At 58.8% G+C, this 22,796-nt stretch overlaps 1 protein-coding gene across 6 annotated transcripts in view; it reads left to right on the top strand.

The window, feature by feature from the left end:
• RARA (retinoic acid receptor alpha) overlaps positions 1 to 22,796 on the top strand; it is a 44,137-nt gene that overhangs the window by 8,079 nt on the left and 13,262 nt on the right. For 2 of the 6 annotated variants that reach the window (XM_086357786.1, XM_086357788.1), the window contains exon 2: positions 12,490 to 13,017. In XM_086357786.1, coding sequence (XP_086213912.1) covers positions 12,840 to 13,017 — 178 coding nt within the window. In that variant the 5' untranslated portion in view covers positions 12,490 to 12,839. Of the gene's footprint in view, positions 1 to 671; positions 942 to 12,144; positions 12,245 to 12,489; positions 13,018 to 21,702; positions 21,876 to 22,796 lie in introns of those variants that run through there. The other 4 variants (XM_086357785.1, XM_086357787.1, XM_086357789.1 and 1 more) reach the window with 4 other exon arrangements.

Below are 22,796 nucleotides of genomic sequence, written 5' to 3'. Positions count from 1 at the left end.
CCTGGGCGCCCCCAGCTCGGGTCTTGGAATACCCCTGAGAATCGCTGTTCTTTTGGGGGAAGGGTTCTGGGGGTTGCTGAAAGGTTGGGTTGGGCCAGAGTTCCTCCGACCCACCCAAGTTGGAAAGGTGTTTAGGGAAGAGGAGGGGGCCGTGCTTGGAGGTGGTCTACATGCCTTTGCACTCCTTTTTTGCCAGTGAGAAAATTGAGATTTAGAGAAAGGAAGCGACTCGCTCAAGATCACACAGCTCTCATTTTCAGGGGGCTCCAGGAGAAAGATTATAATGAAAGGGGTCAGAGCCTTGACCGCTAGGGCCAGAATCTCTGCATGTGTTTCCAAATTACGTCGTCGCCTGTCTAACCCAGGTTTAGGTGTGAAGGGTGTGTGCTCGTGATCCTCGCTCCTGAGTGTGGGTGTGTGTGGTTGGGGGGAAAGGAGTGTGATACCGCACACGGCAGTCCTTTCTCCACTGAATCCTCATTCCATTCTTTGCGCAGAACTCCAGTTCTGGCTCTCAATCTCTTCTTTTGGGGCAGAGGGAGGGCTTCTCCCAGATTCCCACGGTCGAGCTTTCTGCTAGGCGCGGCTCCTTTAAGACTCGCCCGTTCCCTGGGTCTATGGGGGGGGGGGCGTGATCCTGTGTGCCCGCCCCTGGCTCGTGATTGGTCGGTGGGCGGGCGGGGGCGGGCCCGAGGGTGAGGGCCTCCCCGCTGCTCGGTACCCTCCGCCCCCCCAGTCTGGGGCTCGGGGTAAAGTTTCAGCCTCCGCACGTGACTCGCCATGGCCGCTGCTTTAGCCCCGCGCCCCTGAGCCACGGCCCCCCAAACCGCTCCTCTCCCTGGACCCCGCAACCCCTGACGCCGAGCGGCTCCAAGGCTCAGGGTCAGGGCATACGCTGTGCCCGCGGGTGACCCGGACGGATTGCTTCCCCCTACTGCGAGGTAACCTCTCCCCTGGGGATTTTGGAGAGCCTCCGCCTCGCGCAGACATCGGGGCCCCTTGGCCTGTTCCTGATAGCACCCGCGGGCGGGGACCCGGTGCCGGGCGAGTTCCGACGGGAACCTGGGGTTTCCTGGGCTTCCCAACCCGCCGCCGTGCTCAGGGTGGGAGAGCCCCGTCTGTGCGTCTGTCTGCTCCGGTGTCTTCGCGCGCAGCCGGGAGATGTCTGGGGCCGTCTGCCGCGCGTGTCTCCGGCGGCCGAGCTGTGGCAGAACCCACGCTGGGAACTCCTGCCCTCTCTCGCTTTTCTTTTCACAAACAACTAAAACAAAAAGACTTTGAAACCTGTTTGGGGAGAGATCGGATGCCCAACGGACTAGCCCCCTCCTTTTTCTCCTGTTATCTGAGCCGCCCTGTGGTTTGGGGAAAATCAGCCCTGGGGCCCACCCCCACCAGAGGCAGCCGGTTGGGGGGCGGGGCCCATTCAGCTGGTGTCCCCCGTGGAGTGCGGGGAGCCGTCAGAACTGGGGACAGGAGCCAGTGCAGCCAGGGGAGGGATGTCTCTGAATCTGGTGGCACTGTGGGGCTGTGGAAGCATTTGGGGGCGTAGGGAGGAAGGCACAGATTGGTCGTCTTTGCTCTGCTGAGGGTGTCTGGGACCTGGTGCCACCCAGAAAGCGAGGAAGCTGCGAGCCAGATGTGTATGTGGGGGGGGGGGGCGCTGGAAAGTCTGCTTGGCAGTGCCCCTTCTCTCTGGGCATTGCCTTATTGTCAGGCTACTCCCTGAGAAGGGGGCCATGCCTCCATTGTGCCAGGCTGGGGATGGGGACTAACTCATGTGAAAATCAGATAAGAAAAGCCCCCCAGTCTGGGAGTCATGTCTCTACCATTCATCCTACCTTGGATAGGTTGCCCATATGCTGGCATGGAGGGGGGTACCCTTGGCCCCCACCTAATGTCAGCTCCCTCTTCTGTAACCAGATTGCCTTCTACTTGCAAGATGTGTGCACATGTATGTGTGTGTATGTTCTCAGATGGAGACTCCCCCCGCCACCTCCACCCACTGCGGGCTCACCCCCAACACTCATTTCTACTCCTGATTGCCATCCCTCCTCCAGTTGCCCAGTTAGGAGATTCAGAGATGTCTCTCATTCCCTTCGCTGGCTGCAGTGGTCACAGGGCAGGGTTGTTCTGGGGAAGTGGTTCAGTAAGGTTGTCAGGTCTTGCTAGGAAATGGGCTCAAGCCCCAAACTCTCCTCCGGGGCCTTGTGCTTGATGGGGAGGCTGGGCAGGGGAAGCCCCAGGTTGCAGTGGGGGTGGCTTGGAGCCTTGGGGCTTCCCCTGTGAGGGGTGGAGATGAGTCTGGGGGAGGGGATAAAAGAGTCTTTGGAGCTGGAGGGGGCGGGGAGGGGGGTGATTGTGGAGTCAGGGAGTTTGTGACTATGAAAGATGTTGGTGCACTGGGAGGGACTCAGACGTTAGTTCTGCCTGGAGTCTGGGCCATGCCGGTCCTGAGCCAGAGGGGTCACTGGTATCAGACTTGAGTAGGTCTGTGGGAGTGGAGGATCTTGGCTTTGGAGTGTGTGAATGAGTGTACATGAGGTGGGCACCTCAGGACTTTCCTCGCCAGACTGATAAGGGCAGTGCAGATGCAGGGGCAGTTCTGAGAAGACCCTGGGCTTGGAGCAACTTGATCCTGGCTGCCTCCTTTTATAGCCCCCATATCTCCGCCCTTCAGGTTGGCCCTAAATGCCCCACTACCACTCTGGGAAACCTCCCTGGTCCCCCTCCTACTCCTAACCATGTGGCCGCCTGGCAGGAAGCTAGCTGTGGGCAGCCCCATCCTAATCACCCCCATGCCTCCCCCGCTGGGCACAGTCACCCACATGTGCCATGACGTGGTTCCTGCCACCCTGTCTATTGTGGGGGGAAAGGGCATCGTCTGAGTGGCCCTTGGGATCTGTTTTGGGGGTATTGACCCAGACCCCAGTTAATTAAGCTCCCCTTCCTCTAAATCATTTGGTCCTTGGAACCTGGCTCTGTCTGCCCTCAGGGAGCGCCCCCCAACCCCCTCCCCACTCCTTGATCAGACTAGAGGGTCTTAGGTGGATGGTCCTCAGAATTCTGTGACAGGGTGGGGCCTGCCCCCAGATAAAACCTTCGTGCCCTGTTCCCTATTCTCTGGGTAGCATGGACAGGGCAGGACCCTGACTGGGCTGTATGAGTGGGTGAGTTTGGGACTCTGCTTCCATTTAGGAGCACTGTCTGGGTTCAGGGGTGATGGGAGTCTGGGGAAGGTAATCCTATCCTCCCCCCCACCCCAGTGCGATGAGTAAATCTCCTCTCACCCAGCACCCCACACCCTTCCCGGTGGTGGTGGTTTGGGGAGTGTGGGAAGCTGGCAGGGCCCCTGGCAAGATGGCCAGGGTTGTCTTGACTTACTGGGTTTTGGAAACGGAGTGTGGCAACTGATACCCCAATTCCCAGGGTTTTGGCCACACGTCCTCTCTGACGCCTGCTGTCTTTCCTCCCTCTGTTCCCCTCTCCACCCTCTGGCTGCTGTGTGGAGCCCACAGAGTCTGTGGGGGGATGTGGGGTGGGGGCGAAGTCCCGGATCTCTGTGTGTGTCCAGGGAGTGTTCTGGAGATTGGCAGGACTGGCTGCGGGAGTCTGGGTGTCCCTGCGCAGTGGGCGGCGCACGAGGAGTGGGCCCAGAGTGTGAGAACGTGTCAGTGTCGGTGTGCCTGTCCCGTCTGGCTTGGGTGTGGGTGTCTCTTGCTTCGTCTGGATCTTGCCTCCCGCTCCAGTCCCAGCCCCTCCTCCCTCTCAGCTGGGACCGCCTGCTCGCTCTCTCCGCAACTGGAGCCTCCCTTGCCTGTTCCTGGAATTTGGAGAGGAGGAGGAGGAAGAGGCAGGCAGACAGACCTCCCACACTCTAGCCCGCCCGCCTGGCATCTTGGGGAAATGAAATAGGTGCTATGGAACTAAGGTTTCCTTGCCTTCGCCAGACCTTCCAGCACGCAGAGTCCAGGGGGCCAGGTCTTACAGGAGGGGTCTGGGCTCCCCCCACCCCGCCCCCAGGCAGCAATGTCTCCTTCTTCTACCCAGCATCCTGTTGGCCAGGGCCCCTGCCTGGACCTCCAGGCACCACTGTCAGCCTGGGGAACGAGTGGGGATTAGTCTGCTGCCAGCCTGGCCAGCACCTGTTGCCAACCCCCAGCCCTGTAACTGGAGCTGGCCGGGGAGGGGGGCTGCAAAATGACAGGTGGAATTTCTGCAGCCAGGCAACCCCCCCACCCACTGGGTATGCCTTTCCCTTCCGGGCCGGGCCCCGGAACCAGGAAAGCCTCCCCTCCCCTCCCAAGTGTCAACCTGATCTCATGGATGATGTGCCTGTCCTGCATGTGGGGGTAGGGCCTGGGAGATGGGCAAGGGGATGAATTTATTGCTATTTGCCCGATGACCCCCACCCCCTTCCCTGCCTGCAGAGCTGGGCTGCCCATGTTCAAATTTTCTGAGCTCTGCTGCTCTGGCTGGACTGGGGGGGTGGTGGTGGGGTGTGTGGATGGGGGTGGTTCTCTGTTAATGTTTTAATTGCATAAAAACTGGGAGCTCAGCTCCGGGCCAGTGGGGAGTCTGGGTCTGGCTGGCCGCCCGGTTTGGGCTAAATATAGTCTGGGACATCTGCAGAGAAGGGGAGGGGGGTGGCGGGAGGTTCCATTCCCCCCACCTCCGGCCAAGGTGCCCTCGTCTGGGCGGGCACCTTGGAGCTGGGAGGGGGATTCCTCAGCACAGAATGCAGGGGAGAGGTGGTGTGGGCTGGGCACCGTTGGGACCTTGCTTGCCTGGAGGCCAGTAGACGCCTGAGATGAACCTGGAGGCTCAGGACCAGGGTGGAGTGGGGCGTGCCAGATCCAGTGGCTCTGCTCCCCTCCACCCAGAGCTGCCTGAGGTCAGGCAGTCTGTGTCACTGCGCCTGGTGGTATGTCACGGTGACCCACTCTTGGTGCGCCTGTGTGTACACACCTCCCTTGGAGTAGCTCCCTCCCAGCCCCTCCCCTGGAGCTCCTGTCCCCCGGGTCCTACCGCAGGTCCCCAGCCCTCCTTCCTTGTGTCCCTCGCCCCACAGTGAAACCTTCAGCCCAGGAATCGAGACTTGAGAAGGGGAAGCTGTGGTGGGGAGTTCTCTGATCTCCAGTCACGGCAGGAAGTGGAAGGGAGGGGGACCCAGCGGGGAGAACCATGAGTGGCAGGCAGGGAGGGAGGGCCCATCAGCCCTGCGGCCAACTGCGCACACTGCAGTGTGGGGTGCACCTTCCCAGCTGCCCCCTTCCCTCCAGTTCCAAGTGGGGTAAACTTAGGGGACCGCTGATTCCCCCGGGGCGGGGGACTGCTAACAAGCTTCATCACCCCCCACTGAAAAAAAAAAACTGTCTTCCCGTCACGTGACTGTCACTTCCTGTCCCACTGTGGTTCCCGGGATGTTTGTTGTTGGTTGCCATGGAGATGGCCGCCTTGGGCACTACCCTGGCTCTTGTGGGGAGCACACTGCCCCTCCCTCTAGGCCCACAGTTGCGGGAGGGTTGGAGGGGGCCTGCCCAGGGGGCTGTTTCAGGCTGAGTGTGTGTGGTCTCTGATGCCCCAGATCCCCCAGGGCCCCCCAGACTTCTGTCTGTGGGAAGGAGTCGCAGCCACCCAGTCAGACTGAGTGTCGAGGAGACTGTGACCACGTCTGGCTGCGCTTGGCTGTAGCTGACTGAGTCTGACTAGTTGTGCAGACCTCCACCTGGGGGTCCCGCTGGCCTAGAAAGACTCCCGTTCTAGGAACGTCTGCTCCTGTCCTCTTTCCCTTCGGAACCTTCTCCCATCCTGTGTTCTCATGGAAACTGCTTTCCCCAGGGAGTTCCTGCGGCTTCTTGGGGTCCAGGCTGGAGTAGGGAGGGCCCCGGCAGGATCCCCGGTTTTGTGTGATTTGGAGGTGGGGAGGTGGTGCTCTGTAGCGCCTCCTCTCGCCTCTGCACACAGCCTGCATCCACTTCTCCCTGATCCCACGGGCCCTCAGCTGAAGGGGCAGGTCGTGGGACTTTGTGACCATCTGCCCCACCCCCTGGTGGGCTTCTCTGTTCGGAGGGGGCTAAAGTAGGGGAAGAGATTCCCTCTAGTTCCAACCCCAACTGAGTAGGCGAGTGTGGAGTAGGAAGTTCCTGGGGGGTTGCTGGATAGAGGGGTATGGGGCGGGGCACAGTCTGACTCAGGCCTGGTCTGGGGTCAGAGCCAAAAGGATATCCTGAGGCAGGAGGGGGGGCGTTCCCAGCTTCCCTGCAGTGCGGTCCCTAGGGAGGGATGCTGAGAGGGGGGCTCGTAGCACTGTGTGCTGCTGACAGTCTTTCTGCCCTCAGATTCAGAATTGGCACTCCCAGGGCTGGGGCAGGGCTGAGGAGTTAGCAGGGTAGATTGCTATAGCCTTACATCTACGCAACACCTATACCTGCGCACACACACACACACACACACACACACCTACACACCTTCTGCTCTCTGTGTTCACCCCCACCTCCCCCTGCCCCCCGCATTGTGATAGTTGTACTTCCTGCCCTGCGGAGAGGGGAGACAGTGGTGAGGGGGCAGCTGCCAAGGTGGGGGTGGGGAAAGCCCCATGCCAGGCTGGTTGTGAAGACAAGACGGTGGTTTCCAAGCTGGGGGGGGTCCCCTTTTGTCTGTGCCCCTTTGGTCCTCCACCCGGACAGAGCTGCCTCTGTGTGGTCCACACACTCCTGTGGTCTGGCTGTGGCCTCAGCAGCCTCATCTCTTCCTCTTCCTGTTTTCTTCCTTCCCCGTGGGCCAGTCCCTCTCCTTGAGGCCTGAGCTGCCCCCTGCCCTTTCACCTGCTCTCTGCTCCGAGAGAAGACTGGGTGGGAGGCTTCAGCTCTGATTCTGAACGGGTCCCCCAGTCACCTTGGGCTTTGGAGGCCCCAGTCACATCTCCCAGGGGCCTCTGGGGTGCAGTCCCTGGAGGTGCAAGAGTTGGGACACTGCCCTGACTGGCAGAGATGCCCCCCCACTTCCTTCTTGCAGACCTGGCCTGTCCTGGGCTTGAGTTATCCAATTGCCTTCTGCCTGGGATTCAGTCACATGGGGAGCATGGCCTGTGGACATCAGGCAGCCCAGTGAGGCTGGGGCAGAAGCTTGGGCCGGGGGGTACAAGTTGGGGAGACATGAGACCCACTTTTTGGGAGTAAGTACTGCAACTTGAGACAGGGGTGGGGTCGGGCAGTGGTAGCATCCTGAGGCCAGCCTCTGGACTTCAGGTCTCCCCTAACTGTCTCCAGTGATGTGCCCTGCAAGCGCTTGGGGCAGGTTTTCAAACAGTTCCTAGCTCTGGCGAGGCAGGCCTGGGCTTCTGAGGACTGGTGGGGAAAGAGATGCCCTCCACTTATCCCAGCCTCACCCAGCCGATCCTCCTCTGCCCTGCCTGGGGTGGTCTCTTTCAAAATGAGGCTGGTCTTGCCGGCTTCCTGCAGCCTAGAGCCGGGTGAGCAAAAGGTAAACAGAGGACGCGCATGGCCGGGAAGAGAGAGGGGCCCCTGGAAAAGGGCGAAAAAGAAGTAATGTTCATTACTTTGCTGATCTGAGAAGTATGGGGGAGGGGGAGAGGTTGTGGCTTTGTGTGTGTATGTGTGTGTGTGTGTTTTCCTGGAAAGTTTATAAATAGTTCCAGCCCACTGTTCTGGTTTGAAATCTGCCCTGTCCCGCCCTGCCCTGCCCTGCCAGCTCCTGGCAGGGGAAGGGGGTCCAGAGAGACTGGGTCTTTGCTTCTGCCAGGGCTGGACTCCCTGCCCCCCACCCCCAAGTTGAGCTTGAGCTTTGGGTGTCATTTGCATATGATTCATTGACTGTCTAGAATGCTTAGGAAAGCCCCTGTCGCCCCTTCTTTTAAGCTCCTCAATCCTTATCCCCTTCTCTCTCAGCCTATCCAGAACTGCCTGGCCTCTGTTCCTTAGGAGCCTTAGTTGTGGGGGAACTTGGGAACAGAGAGGAGAAGCAGATGAAGAGGAGGACAAGGCCGGCTGGGTTTGGGGACCCCTGGCTGCCCTTCCCTGAGGGCAGGGAAATAAATCGACTATTTCTCTTCCCCTCCTCCGCTCCCCAAATCCAAAGGTTTCCCTTTTTTGGTTTGTGAAACGAAAGAAGGGAATTTGGGAAAGGATTGTGGTCAGGCCTCCACCCACACCCCAAGTATTCCTCTCCCTACATTCCGCTCCTTGGTCTAGGGGGGAAACAGACCCTGGAAAATGGGTAATTTTCCCACCCAGCCCTGTCAGCAGATACTAGCCCTGGTTGGGGAGAAGGAGGGGAGTGCAGACACATGGGCCAGGGAGGCGCTGAGGAGGCGCTGGCAGATGGGGAAGCAGGGGACCCCGTTGCCCAGCACCTCCTGTGTGCCAGGCACTGTGCTAGGTACTTTCCAGGACTTTTATCTCTGAAATCACACAGCCAGTTGTTGAGGTAGGCAGTTCACAGGCAAGTAAACAGATGCTTAGAGAGGTTAAGTGACTTGTCTAAGGTCACCCAGAGTGGCAGAGCTGAGATTTGACCCTTCAAAACCTTTGGTTCTTTCTGCTGTCTTCACGGCTTGGCCAACTTTTGTCTCTCTCTAGATGTGAGACTCTGGGGACCTAAGGAACGGGGGGCTGGGACTCCTGACGCTGGGGAAGGGATCCTGGCACCTTTGAGGGCGGGGGAGTCCCCAGCGGTCAGGGGTGCCTGGCTGGTGGTCAGTGCTCCAGCCCTCCCCCCACCCTCTTTGTGCTGTGCTGAGGCTGAGCTAGGTGTATGGGAGGTGAGGGCCTGTGGTTTTTCCCTCCCTCGAGGGAGGGTGCCCGTGGGCAGTGGAGGTGGCAGGCACAGGGTGGAGGTTGGATGTGGGTAATTTGTTTTCCCTTTCTTTGGTGCTGGTTTCAATTCTCTGACAGTGTCTTCTCCACCCCTGGGTGCCTGGGGCCAGGGCCCAGGCATCTGCCCGAGGGTGGTCATGGTTCCAGAGAAGCCTATTGAGGCCAAGCCTGTGCTCTTTGGCCCCACCCCCCCTCATCCCTGCCCTTGCCCATCCCTGTTCCCTGGCCAGCCTGGCCCTTGGCCCATTTCTGTGACCTTTACCCCCTCCCTTGACTCAAGGCCTTCCCCAGGGAGTTGAGTAACTTTGCATTGAAGTTTGCAGGCTGAGCTCCTTTGGTGAAGCTCTGATGGGGGTGGGGGACGCCTTCCAGCCTCTCCCTGGGGTGTGTATCTGTGAGTGAGGTTTGAAGTATGGTCCAGTTTCAAACTTCTCAGGGGCAGAGTTGAGGCATATTAAGGTAGCTGTTAGTCTCTTTTGGGGTCAAGGGTGGGCTCCAGAGGGTCCAGACTGAATCCGCCCCCACCCTTCAAAAGCTCGGTCAGGAGGCCTGGAGTCTGGAGTGAATGGCTTCCTGGGCTTCACCTCGGGAGGTAGGCCCCCCTATGGACCTGAATCTACTGGAGTGTTTCTCTGTGTGTGTGGACCCTGCTGCTGTTGGGGGGCTGGCCCACAGGGAGGCAGGTGCAGAGGCCAGCCTGGCTGGGTGAGGACCAGGGAAAGTACAGTTTGGGAGACCGTGAGGCTGTGGTTGTGTGTCTGTGAGGAGCTGTGTCCTGGGCCAGGCATGCAGATCTGGAGCCAGCTTCATTGTGTGTGGAGCCTAGGTGTGGGGGATCATGTGTCTGGGTTCCCCCTCCTCATGTGCCACATGCATGTCTGCACGCACACAGGCTGGGTGTGCAAACGTGCCCTTGCCCACCGGACGCTTTCCCTAGAACTCTGCGTGTAAGTGCCTGCAAGTGCGTGTGTGTGTGTGTGTGTGTGTGTGAGGGTCTGACTGTCAACACTACTGAGGCTCAGCCAGTCCCTCCTTCTCGTGCTGGCTCGAGTTCCCCTTGTGCGGGGCCCCTCAGGGGTGTGTAGGGGGGCCAGGGTGGCAGCTGGCCCAATGGGTGGGGCCCCTGTTCCTCTGACGTCAGCCTCTCTGCCTGGGAGGGAATCGGCGGGGGCCTGGGGAAGGAAGGGGGCACCTCATTCAGGAGTAAGAGAGGCCCTAAGGAGGTCATAATTAGTAAAAATAAAAATCATGGTCATTAACAAGGTCCAGATTTCACTCCTGGGGAGCTGCCCCCTCCCTTGCAAGTACCTGTCCCCACCTCCCCCCTCAGCCCCACACAGTCACAGGCTGGGTGGCTCGCCCAGCTGGGCCCAGAAGTCCTGGCCTCGTCCACAGTGGCCTTGGCAGAACTCCTCCATCTCAGGCATCGTTCTTGGCCAAATGCTGGCCAATGCGTGTCCCCTGGACTCCAGGTCTGAGCCTGGAGCCTGGAGCTTGGAACATGGTATTATGGCCTGAGCTTGGAGAGGAAGGGGTTGGAGGCCATCCTTATTTTGAGTCTCTCTGGCCCTGTTTTCTTTTCTTCTCTTTTCTCTTCCCTTCCTCCCCTTAACAGCTTTATGGAGATGTAATTCGTATACCATGAAATTCACCTATTAAAGTGTATAAGTGAGTGGCTTTACTATAGTCACAGAGTTGTGCAACCATCACCACCTTCACTTGTAGAAATTTTTCATCACTCTAGAAAGAGCCCCCGTACCATTCAGCAGTCACTTCCCATTTCCCTCAAACCCACACCCACACCCCCCCCACCCCGTAACTAACCACAAGCTACTTTCTGCCTTTTTAGATTTGCCTGTTTTGGACATTTCATATAAAGGGAATCATACAACAGGTGGTCTTTTACAACTAGCAGGATGTTTTCACGGTTTATCCATGATGTATATATCAGGACTTTGTCCCTTTTTAAAATATATTCATTCATTTATTTATTTGGCTGCGCCAGGTCTCGGTTGCAGCACTCGAGATCCTTAATCTTCGTCGCCTTGTGTGGGATCTTCAGCTGTGGCATGGGAGCTCTTAGTTGCAGCATGTGGGATCTAGTTCCCTGACCAGGGATCAAGCCCAGGCTGCCTGCATTGGGAGCACGGACCACAAGGGAAGTCACAGTGTCTTGTTCCTTTTATGGCAGAATACTATTCCACTGTATGGATGTACAGCATTTTATTTATCCGTTCATCTGTTGATGGACCTTTGGGTGGGTTCTACTCTTTTGGCTATAAGGAGTGTTGGTATGAAGGTTTGTATCCATGTACAGGTTTTTGTGTGGACTTAATGTTTTACCTTCTCTTGGGTAGATACCTAGAAGTGGAATTGCTGGGTCATATTACTCTGTGTTTAACCTCCTGAAGAACTGCCAGCCTGTTTTCCAAAGCAGCTGTACCATTTTACATTCCTGCCTACTATGTATGAAGGTTCAATTTCTCCACATCCTCACCTGCTTGTTAGTATCAGTCTTTTTGATTATAGCCATCTTGGTGGATGCAAAATGGTATCTCATTGTGGCTTTGATTAGCCGTGTTTCTCTTTGCTTTTTCATATGTGTCACAGGTGTGTGTGTGTGTGTGTGTGTGTACACACACACACAGTCATATATAAATACATGCATGGTTATTGATACTGTTTATACATATCCTCCTAGGCCTCTCGTGGATGCTTCTCTTCCTGTCTCTTTCTTTGCTCTTGTTGCTGCCTGTCTCACTGTGTCGTGGAATTTCTGGGTTCACCTCTGTCTCTTGCTACCTGTGGTGTTATCTTTGTGTATCCTCAGGCCCCAGCTGTTCAAACAGGGTGTGGATCTGTGTATACACTGATGGTGGTGGGGGCATCTGGGCTCTCATCTTCTGCTCACCTCCCACTCCCTCCAGGGAGGTTGCTTCTGCAGGCAGAGGATGTGGGTGAAGTCTGAGCTCAGTTTCCCTTGCTCCTTCATGGTGGGCGAGGAGAGTAGGGGGCTTCCATGCTAGGTAGTCCCTGGCACACTCTTCACCCCCAGCCCATCATGCTGTTAGGCAATGGAGGTGACACTCAGGAGTCTCAGCTCCCATTTCCCTATTTGTAGGTATGTAAACGGGTCTGTGGGACAAACCCATCTGGGGTGCTTGGGCTTGGATTTGGGGGGGAAGTGGTGTAAGCAAGGCCCCCTGGCTTAGGAGTCATTTTTCTGAGAAGTGCCAATGCTTTAGGGAAGCGGCTTTTCCTCCCCCTCCCTCCTCCTCTCAAGCACACGTTCTCTGTGTCTTGACCTCAGGTAACCTGCTTTGGGGGAAGGAGGGCCAGCTGCCTTTCTCTGCTGCAGGAATCCTCCAGGGTGGCATGGCAGCGTGGACGCTTTGCTCTCAGGACTGTGGGTGAGAGGCCCTCCTCGCTCTGGGCTCTGTCCCCGTCTCCCCAGCCTGGCTGTGCTGTCCTGCCACCCCCAGCAGTGTCTGGGCCTTACTCCCAGGCTGTCTCTGCCAGCCAGGCATGGTGCCAGCTGTCTGCTCAGCCGGGTGCCACGGGAAAATCTCCGGCTGCCCAGGTTGGGGAGCTCCACGGGGAATGCCCGTGAGCCCGCTCCTCGGTGCCCACTCACCTGTCTTTTCTCTCTCTGCAGCATCACGGGACATGGCCCCCACAGCCGCCTAGCTGGGGCCCACCCAGGAGAGGCTTCCTTTTCGGCATCCTGAGGGCCCGCTCTGGACCTTCCCGGGAAAGTGCCAGCTCGCAGAACCGCTTGACCAAAGGACTGGCTCTTGGGACGTCCCCCAGCCCACCGGCCCCCCCTAGAGTGGGGGTGCCAGGAGCCTGAGATTAGCCTGCTGGCCTTGGACTGCAGCTCCGGGACGGAAGGGGGGGTGGGCTGACTGCCCAAGCCCCCTCTGGGCCCAGGCCCCATGCCCCGAGGAGAGGCGGCCTGAAGCCCGCCAGACTGTCTGCCTGCGCTTCTGACTGTGGCCGCCTGGCATGGCCAGCAACAGCAGCTCCTGCCCAACACCTGGGGGAGGGCACCTCAATGGGTACCCGGTGCCCCCCTACGCCTTCTTCTTCCCCCCCATGCTGGGTGGACTCTCCCCGCCAGGCGCTCTGACCACTCTCCAGCACCAGCTTCCAGTGAGCGGCTATAGCACGCCATCCCCAGCCAGTAAGTGGGGTCGGGGAGCGCCGTGGGAGGGGGCCGTGGAGGGCGGCAGGCCCGAGGCTGGGCCTCTGGGCACATCTCTTCCTCAGCAGCCAGGTTTCCTCCAGACAAGGGGGACCTGCTGGACAAGGGGGCTTGAGGATGAAAGGCCAGTAGGCTAATCACCGTGGTTGTGTTTTGTGTTGGGGGGTGGCCTGGAGTGTGGAGAGCTGAGACAATGCTGTCCTCTGGCCCCTCACGCCCCCTCCTGTGCTCTGCCTTTGAGGGCCTTATAAATAGCTCCAAGCACTGGACAAGGAGGCTGGAGGCGGGTAAACAAACCTCTCAACATTTGGTGGGGATGGCTGGTCTACTGAGAACAGCACCCCACCTCCAGCCCACCCCATCCAGTGCCTCTGAGAGAAGGGACTGGGAGGAGCACCCCCTCCCCTCACCGCTGGCCAGGCTGCATGGTGCTTCCCTTGTGGGGAGGGGCCGGGGCAGGGGAGGGCCCCACAGGCAGCCTGGTGATGGGGGGAGAGTCCGGGGAGGGGACACAGGCCTGGACTCTGGCTCTGCGCGCAGGCCTGCTCTTGGCAGGGCCTGTGTTTTCTCTCCGCCTCCGCCGTCTGCCACGGGGGGTCGCCTGTTGGCTGGGTGGGGGTCTCAGTACCCTTCCCTGGCTGGCCGAGCCAGGTAGTGGGAGGTGGCGGCACTGAGGCCAGCTGGCAGAGTCCAGGCCTCGGTCCTGCCAGGCCGCTTACAGTAACTCTGGCCCCCAGGGCCCAGCTGGGCGCCAGGCCAGAGTTTGGGGGAGGAGGGAGCCGGGGCCTGGCCTGGGGCGGGAGGGGGTGGAAGCCCTAGAAGGGGACCATGGACGGCAGGCTGGCCTGGCCGGTCAGCTGTTGACCTGGGAAACGTGTCCCACCTCTCCTGGCGGGCAGGGACTGAACACCCTGCCCCGGGCACCCACCGCCTCTCCCACGCCACTGGCAAGCTGCCTGGCACTGCTGCCCTGTGCGCCTGGCTGGGCTGGGTCAGTGCCCCCTTCCCAGCGTGGGGGCAGCACACTCTCCCCGGAGCCAGGGAGTCTCTTTGTCCCTGGGGCAGGACCTGGCTGGGCGCCTCACTGCCCGCACTGGCCGGCTGCCCACCGCCACCACTGCTTCCTGGCTCGCCTCCTCTGGCTTGCACGGTGGCCTCCTCCCTCTCCAGCCCCACCAGCCACTGAGAGCAGGGGCTGTAAGTCTGTGCTCCTTTAGGTCCCTACCCTCTGGGCCCCGGGGCAGGGGGCAGGCGGATGCTGCCTCCTCAAACCTCCACCTTCTGTTTCCTCCCATGGAGGGGGCACAGCAGGCACATTGTGACCTGGGAGTCAGAACGATTCTGGCCTGGTCTTTAGTCTGTGTTTGGTGATGGGAGAGGCCAGTCTCTGAGTTTGGAGATGCTGGGCCAGTCTCTGAGTTAGGGGATGCTGGAGAAGGGGCGGGTGGGTCTGTGGTGCCTGAGATCTGTGTGGGAACTGGAGTTCACATCCCAGTTCCAGGAACTGGAGTGTCTGCTTCCCGCCAGGGTGGGGTTTTTAGGGAGGGAGAAACCGAGGGCGCTCAGCCTGGTGCTGGTGGACCACCTGCTCTTCCCCAGGTGATTGGGAACAGGGCCTTGGACACTGTCCCCCTGGGGCCTGGCTCACGGTGGGCTGGCCTGACCCTTATCTTGTGCCGGACAAGCGAGTGTTTTGCTCTCCTTTTTGAATGTTGCAAGCTTCTTCCTCTTTCTTCGAGGTGGGTGGGGAGGGTTTCCGGGTACCCCACCTCCCACCCTGGTAACCTTCTTCCCCCAGGGTGGGGTGCCCACATTTCTAGTTAAGCAATGCCCCTTCCTGCCCTCCTCCCTCTGTGAGCCAGTGGGTTTCCCTGCCTCTTCCTAGTAAACAACAACACCTCTGCTTACCCAGACCCCCAGCTTCTGAGCTTCTCCCTGACCTTCCTTCCCCTTAGGTCAGAAACCTGTCCATCCACCCCAAGAGAGCCAGGCATCTCCCTCTTTGTCGTGGAAGGCTGTGGGACCTGGTAACCCTGGCTTTCAGCTCTGGGTAGTGCAGCATGACAGATCAAAGTTCAGACCTGGAGGCAGCCTCGCTCCCCCCACCTGAGGGCTGGTGCTGGGGGCCAGGCATTTCCCAGGATGGTGGACAGCTGTGGCCCCCATCCCACCAGGAGCGATTATATGCTCTGGTCCCCTGCCACCCTTCCTGCAGGCAGCCTGGCACAGGAGGCCCCCTCCTCCCACTTGGCGCCAACAAAGGTGTTTGGATAATGCCCCCTCCACAACTTCCATCCCTCTCACCAAGTTGGGGCGGGGGGAGGCCGGACCCTGGGTGCGCTTCAGAGACTCAGTGGCCTGTGGAAGGACAGAACTGTTCTCTAGGTCAGTGGCGAGGGGTGGGTGTTTGTCCTGCTGTCCTCTCCCTCTCCCGGGAAGCCAGAGTGGGAAGTTCCAGGGATGGTACAAGATCTCCTCCTCCAAACCAGCCCTGGGGGCTTGGTCTCTTGAGGACTGGTATTTACTGTGGAGGCTTGGGATTCTGTGTGCCTTGTGGGGAGGGTCAGGGTTGTGTGTGCTTGGGGAGGGAGGTGAGGGTTGGGTGTGTTTTAGGGGTGGGGAGGTCAAGGTTGGGTTTGTGCTGGGGAGGGGGTCAATGGCTTAAAAGTACTGGGTGAGAGGGTCAGAGTGTGTTTGAGGAAAATCAGATCCAGAGCCGGGAGGGGTGTCAATGTGTTTGTGTGCTGGAGGGGGAGGTGACGTAGGGCACCGAATGTGTAAGGGGGAGGGGTCTGTGATTGTGTGTTTGGAGGGGGAAGGGTCTCTATTTCTTATCGCTAGTCTAGGCTGGAGAGGAAACGCACCTGCCTTTTTTTATTGCTTGCCCTGGGAATTCCATGGGGTGGGAGGGGTTGCTGTGGAGTAGGCTGTGTAGCTTGAGTTCTGGCTTTGCCATTTACTAAGTGTGACAACCTCTCCGAGCGTGTTTCCTCGTCTGTAAAACAGGGATCTAAGCAGAAGCTCCCTCAGACGGCTGAGGTTAGGCAAGATCGCCGACGTAATGCACTCTGCTCCTCGCCGTGCGTGCGCTCATCGCTGTCTCGTGGCCGTGGTACCTGGGTTTTATGACAGGGGAAAGGGATCGTGACCCTTTTCTGGGTGGGAGCTGGAGAGAATGGGATGCTGACATCTGTGGAGCACCTACTGTGTGCCTGGGACTTTATCTCTGTTTTACAAATCTTAATCCCGACAATCCGGGAGAGGGACATTATCTCCATTTACACATGGGGAAACAGCGCTGGTGGTTATGTGGCTGAGCTGAGTGACCCTACAGCTGGGCTGTTGTCTGCCATCCAGATAGGCAGCCCTGGGAGGGTATGGTGGGGAGCCCTGGGTATGAGGAGTCTAGGCGGCGGATCTGGGCCATGGTGAAACCCCCTCTTCCCTGGCTGAAGGTAGGAGGAAGCCCCGCTTCTGCTTCTGGACCTCCCGCCTTTACCCAGCAGGGGGCGTAGGGAAGGCCTCCCCCTAGCCACGCCCCCTCTTCTGTTTTTGATCCTGAAGGCTGGAGGGAAAGAGCGATAAGAGGCCCGGGCCAGATCTCCATCCTGTCCTGGAAGCTGCGGATACAATCTGTTCACACCCATCCCCGCCCCCAATCAGCCCACTGCAGCCCCGGGAGTTTGCAGAGCTCAGCGGGCACCCTCCCCCCACCTCCAGACGGACACTGGAGGAACGGAGTGTAAAAGCCACATTCTTATTCTTATTTTGTTTCCGTTTGTGGAGTGGGGGCAGGGAAGTTGGAAGCCACGGGGAGGGGAGCTGGGGATGGGAGCCCCGAAAGACCGGGTCCAGACTTTTCGTTTCCATCCACACATTTGCTATGTATGCCTAGAAACGGGGGAGTGGCTCTAGGGTCTGGGGGAGCCTGGGGAGACTTCCTCTCCTCTGCCACTCCCTCTTCTGCCCACTCTTTCCCTGGACAATAGGAGAGACAGCCCAGGGGGCGGGGGAACTGCTAGCAGTGCCCTTCCTGGGGTCCAAAATGCAGAATCAGCTGAAAGACTGTTGGATGGGGTTTTGAATTAAAATGGGGCCCCCCTCACCTTTTATCTCAAGGCACTGGTAGTGCACAGACCCCCTCAGGGCCGGATCCCAGCATGGGCTGGGGGAGGGGACTCCAGGAAGGAAGCCTGTCCTCTAGGCTGGCCCAGACCTGAGACACAGTGTGTGCCCATGCCAAAGCCCTGTGCCCATGGGGATGTGCCAGTGCAGGCCTGACCACCCTTTGAGGGGTAGTGTCTGTGGAAAGAGGAAATGTTTCCCTTCTCCAAATCACTTTGGGGTGGTGCCCACAACGCCTTCTTCCTCCTCTCCCTTTTCAAAGGTGGGGCATAGCCCATGGAGCCGGACCTCCCAGGGTAGACCAGAGGCCCTCAGCCCTGGCTAGATCAGAAATAGAGGTCCTCCCCTCCCCATTCTTACTTCTGAGTTGCAGAGAACCTCAGCCCACGGACCAAGGCCCCTTTGGCAGAAGTCTTAAAGGACAGCTCTTTCTGTGCGGCGGGGGGCAGGTCACTCAACCTCTCTTGGGTCTGTTTCCTCTTTAAATCAAGACTCCTAATCCGTTCCTTGCTGGGCAGGCTGCTAGGAGGCCATGCTGACCTGCTTGCTGGTGAGGGCCTGGGCGAGCTTCAAGTACCCTATAAGATGAGTGATGACAGGGTCAGGGGGTAGAGCTGGTATTGTCTTGGGGGATGGCACCCTGTACTGGGACCTGATGTCTGTCTGGCCCCTGAGCCTCATTATTTCCTGTTTGTTATCCCCTCTAGATGGGGTCGGGGACCAGAGGGAGCCGTGCTTGGAGGGTAATTGGGGGCCAGTTCATTTCAGCCCACACCTGCTGAGGGCCTGCTAAGCACACAGTGCTGGAGGAGTTACAGGGGATGTGGCAGAGGAGGACAGAGGCCCCAGACCTGCCACTAGGCCCTCCCACCTCCCCTGCTACCCCTAGCGGCCAGCCAGAACCTGCCGGAACCTTCCTTTTTCCCTCTTCTCCCATTGCCCCAGGACACTGTGTTCTACTCTGACCTGCCCCGTGACCTTGCTATTGCCCAGAACAGGCATCTCACCCCGACTTCTCCCCTTCTCCAGCTCCGGAAATCCTATCCATCCTTCAAGGAACATCTTGAATACCGCCTCTTCCCAGAAACCTTCACAGAAGTTCACTCTTCCTCGCTCACTCTCCACCCCACCCCCTACCTCCTTTGAATGCCCGCAGGTCCTTATTTTTTCTTCTATAAAACTCATCTCTCTCCCACGAAGGGACTCCTCTCCACCTGATACCCACCGTGAGCTGTAATCATCTGGGAGATCTCTTCCCCATCACCAGGTCTTTGGTGGCAGGGACAGTCCCTGATCCTTGAGCACCTCAAAGCTGCGAACGCAAGGCCTGGCACATAACTGGTGCCTTGGATCTGTCACTGGGAGGAAAGATACCAAGGGCCTTGGAAGCAATCTGCCCTCTTCCCCAGCAGTCTCATCCCCAGCCAAGGCTTGCATCTGTGCTCCAGGTCCCAGCATTGCTTCTGCAGCCCAGACACCTCACTTAGGTGAGACCTCATTTTGGAGTCCCACACCCACCTGTCCCCCAGCCCGGTAGACTTTGCTATTTTGCAGTCTTGGAACTTTGCTGTAGCACAAGCCACACACTGATTAGTTTCCTTTATTACCACTGGCGGGCGACTTGGGTTTGATCCTTGGGTTGGGAAGATACCCTGGAGAAGGGAAAGGCGACCCGCTCCAGTATTCTGGCCTGAACTGTATAGTCCATGGGGTCCCACAGAGTCAGACACGACTGGGCAACTTTCACTCACTTATCACCACTGGCAGTTTCCTGAAGGTGAAGGTGAAGTCGCTCAGTCGTGTCCAACTCTTTGCGACCCTGTGGACTGTAGCCTACCAGGCTTCTCCGTCCATGGAATCCTCCAGGCAAGAATACTGGAGTGGGTTACCATTTCCTTCTCCAGGGGATCTTCCCGACCCAGGGATTGAAGCTGGGTCTCCCACATTGGAGGCAGACGCTTTAACCTCTGAGCCACCAGGGATTTTCCTGGGCTGTGCTAACCATTGTGTGCTTCCTGGACTGTTCTAACTGGTCTCTCTTGCCCTCCTACCATCCATTCTCCACACAGCTTCACAAGGTTAAAGCTGATTTGTAACACTAAATCAGATCTTGCCTCTCCTCTGCTTGGAACCTTTCAGTGGTCTCTCCCTGCATTTGAGATAAAATTCAGCAAGCCCACGTGGTCTGGTCTCAGCCCACCTCTACAGCCTGGTCTTGTGCTCCTTTTCCTCTTGAGTTGTATATGCCATCTACTCTAGTCCTCTGATAGTTCCTTGAGTAAACTCTCCGACTTTTATAACCCAGGACCCTTGCATAGGCTCTTACTGGAACTCCACTCCTTCTTGCTCTTTGCCTAACTAGTTTTTAAACTTCTACTTTTTCTTTAGGTCTCTGCTTTGACCCTCCAACCTAAATTAGGTGCCTACATTAATTCTCCCTCAAGCTTATTTGTTTTTTATGTGCTTATTTGTGTCATAATACCAGTTAGCTTGCAATTTTATATATATATATATATATGCAATAATAAACATATATGTGTGATTATTTGCTAAATGGCTCTTTCACCATAAGGTCTAAAAAGGCATGCTCCCCATGGTATCCACCTAGGAGGTGATCAGAAAATAGTTTTCCTTGCACTGGCTTGGCATGGTGGGAATATGGGCTTTGATGGCAGAAAGTTCAAATACTCTATATTAGCAGTGTGATCTTGGACAACCCATCTGACCTTGCTGAGAGCTTAGTTTCTTTATTTGTAAAACAGGAATAATAGTGTTTATCTCTTGGATTGGCTGTGAGGATTACCTGACCACATAATTTAGAAACCTGGCTTTTGGAACAATATCCTTGGGAAGCACGTAAATTCCTATCCCTTTTTAAAATGAGGAACTCGGCTGCAGGGCCAGAGGGGGGCAATAAGATGTCCTCTTCTCCCAGGGCATCCCCCCACTTCCCTGGACCTACCCAACCTAGGCCTTTCTTCCAGTGAAACAGGCCTCCCGAGGGCTTCCGGGAGGAAGTGGTCAGCTGGAAGGCATCAGCCCCTCCTTTTCTCACTCCAGGGCTGGGCGGTGCGGTGGGGGGCCCAGGGTGGTTCCGCCTCTGGGAGACACCCTGGGCGGGGCTTTGCTCGACGGAAGCACGCAGAGCGTGGAGGGAGAGCCCCCCTCAGCACAAGCATTTCTGCCAAAGCGTCCGAGCTGCCGCCGCCTCGGGTTCCGTCGGGCGGGTGGCCGGAGTCACACATGATGTCACAGACAATGACACAAGTCGGGTGTCTCATTCTCACACGGTGCCGCACAATGTCACACCCGGGACACCCTGCAAGGCGCTCACACTTGGCCACAAGCACCCTGGGCCTTCGTCTCCGGCCGCCACTCCCGGCGTCTCCCGGGGAGCGGCCCAACCGGGCAGGGGGCTGGTGGGCGAGCCCCGCGGGCAGGCTGGCGAGCGGGTGATGTCACGGGCAGCGGTGGGTGGGTCACCCGGAGGTGAGGCGCCGCCAGGCGAGTTCAGAGAGAGTTCAGCCGCATTGCATTAGGCAAATGAGGCCCGGGCTGGGGGGGGGGGGGGGTGTTGGGGGAGGACACCAGGACCACCCCCCTCCTCCCGCCTACCACCTCCCTCGCCGTAGCTTCACCGGGCCGGGGACTGACCCAACCACAGGGGAGGCTGGGAGCCGGAACTGGGATGGGGGAGATGCCCGTCCCTCTTCCGTCCTGGTGGAGCCCCCTCCTCTCCTGGTACACAGCCTCCGTCCGTACTCCGCGCACTCCTGCTCTTGAGCCTTTTCCCCCTTCCGTCCGCTCTTCTCTCCTCCCCCTGCCCGGGCTCCCCGCAATCTCCTTCCACACCCCGCCTCTCCCTCTCAGTTCCCGGCTTGGCGTCTGCTGCAACCGGACGCGCTGGGAAAGGGTTAAGGCAGGGGCGGCGCCTGGACGGGACGGGGCGGAGGAAAAGGGGTGGGACCGCAGGGGACGGGGCGCGCAGGCCGGGGCGGGGGGGACCTCGGCGCGCACCGCCGGAGACCGAGTGCCGGGCGCCCGCCCCGGGCCTGGTGGAGGCGGAGCCGCGCGGTCCCCACCTCACCCGAATCCTCGCCCAGGAGAAGCCCGGGAGCCCCGGGGTGGGGAGGAGGAAGTGCTCGGTCACCCCCCGCCCCGCGCCGATCCCGCCTCCGGCCGGCGCGCTCGGGGAGCCGCGGGACGCTGCCTCGGACACCATGAGACTCGCGACGGGAGCCCCCTCGAGGTGAAGCTGCGGAGTTCCCGGGCCTCGGCCGGGCGTTCCCGAGGGCAGTCGGCGGACTCCCCTCCTCCCCCAGTACACACAACTTGCCTGCTTTCACCTGGGACTCGCAGGGCGGCCGGCCGATTTGGACGCGGGACTTCGGGCAGAAGGTGGCCCCCGGCCCGGGTCACCAGTCGGGGCGAGGGGGACGTGCCCCTCGCCCCCAGCAGCTCTTGGATGGCGCCGCCGACTGAGTGAGGGAGGCGGCGCGCAGGACTTCCCCGCCCGGACCTCTTGTATTCGCGGGGAAGATGTACGAGAGTGTGGACGTGGGGGGGCTCACCCCCACCCCCAATCCCTTCCTGGTGGTGGATTTTTATAACCAGAACCGGGCCTGTTTGCTTCCGGAGAAGGGGCTCCCTGCTCCCGGCCCCTACTCCACTCCGCTCCGGACTCCGCTTTGGAATGGCTCAAACCACTGTAGGTATCGGCCTTCCCCTGCTATTGTGGGAGCTGGGGGTGGGGGCGGACTGTGGGGCTTCCGCTGCTACTAGGGGGTGCGGACTGGGGACGTGGTGAGGTGATCTTGTCTCTGACCCTTAACTTTCCCTTGACTCTCTTGCTGAAAGTCGGGTGCCCTTGTTGGACAATTGGACTCCCCCCAAGTAATCCTGGGCGCTTATTTCTGTTGTGTTCCGACAGAGGAACTTTGGGGGCTCCTCTTTTCAGGAAACGTTTGTTCATCTCTCCTTCGACTTCTTGAAGGGGAAGTGAAGTCCCTTGTCCCCAGTTTATATCTCCTTGCTTGGAATCCAATAGCTTCACAGCTGAGTGGTCCTTTCTGCCATCCAGGAGGGTGGGGTGAAGGTCGTAGAGTGGGCTTGTCTGCTTCTCGGAGGAGGGGCTGCCTCCTCTGATCCCACCCCTGCCAAAGCCTGGGGGACAGTCCCTCCTGGGCAGCAGCTGCTGCCCCCAGCTCTTGCCCTTGTGTCGTCTGGGTGGGAGTCAGGGGAGCGCTCCGTGTCTTTGGTGTTGGCAGTGGGGTGCTGCAAGAAGGGGCAACTCCATCAGATACCCGTCGGCCACCCTACCCGGCCCTTAGACCTTGGGGCAGGCCACCTGTCCATCTGAGGGTAGCCTTGGTCCTGGATACTTGGCTGCACCAGGAACGGAGAGAGGAAGTTAATCTGGTGGGAAGGGTTCCCCCTCCCCGTAATCCTAACACGGTTTGTCCTCTGGAGGCTGAGCTTGATTTTTTGTGGGTCTGGAGCTGCTCTGGAAGTGAGGAATGTGTCCCCTCCCAACCCAGCGTGTCCTTTTGTTTCCCTGTTTTCACCTGGGGATGGGGGCAGGCGCTGGGCTGTCCCTACTAGGGCCGCCCACGAGAATCCCGGAGTCCTGGCAC

This window comes from Bos grunniens, chromosome 19 (genome assembly GCF_055505025.1).
Source record: "Bos grunniens cultivar Pamir isolate PY7600 chromosome 19, Bosgru_T2T1.0, whole genome shotgun sequence".
Lineage (NCBI taxonomy): Eukaryota > Metazoa > Chordata > Mammalia > Artiodactyla > Bovidae > Bos > Bos grunniens.
The sequence above is the reverse complement of the archived record's forward strand: the minus strand, read 5'-3'. Positions and strand labels throughout refer to the sequence as shown.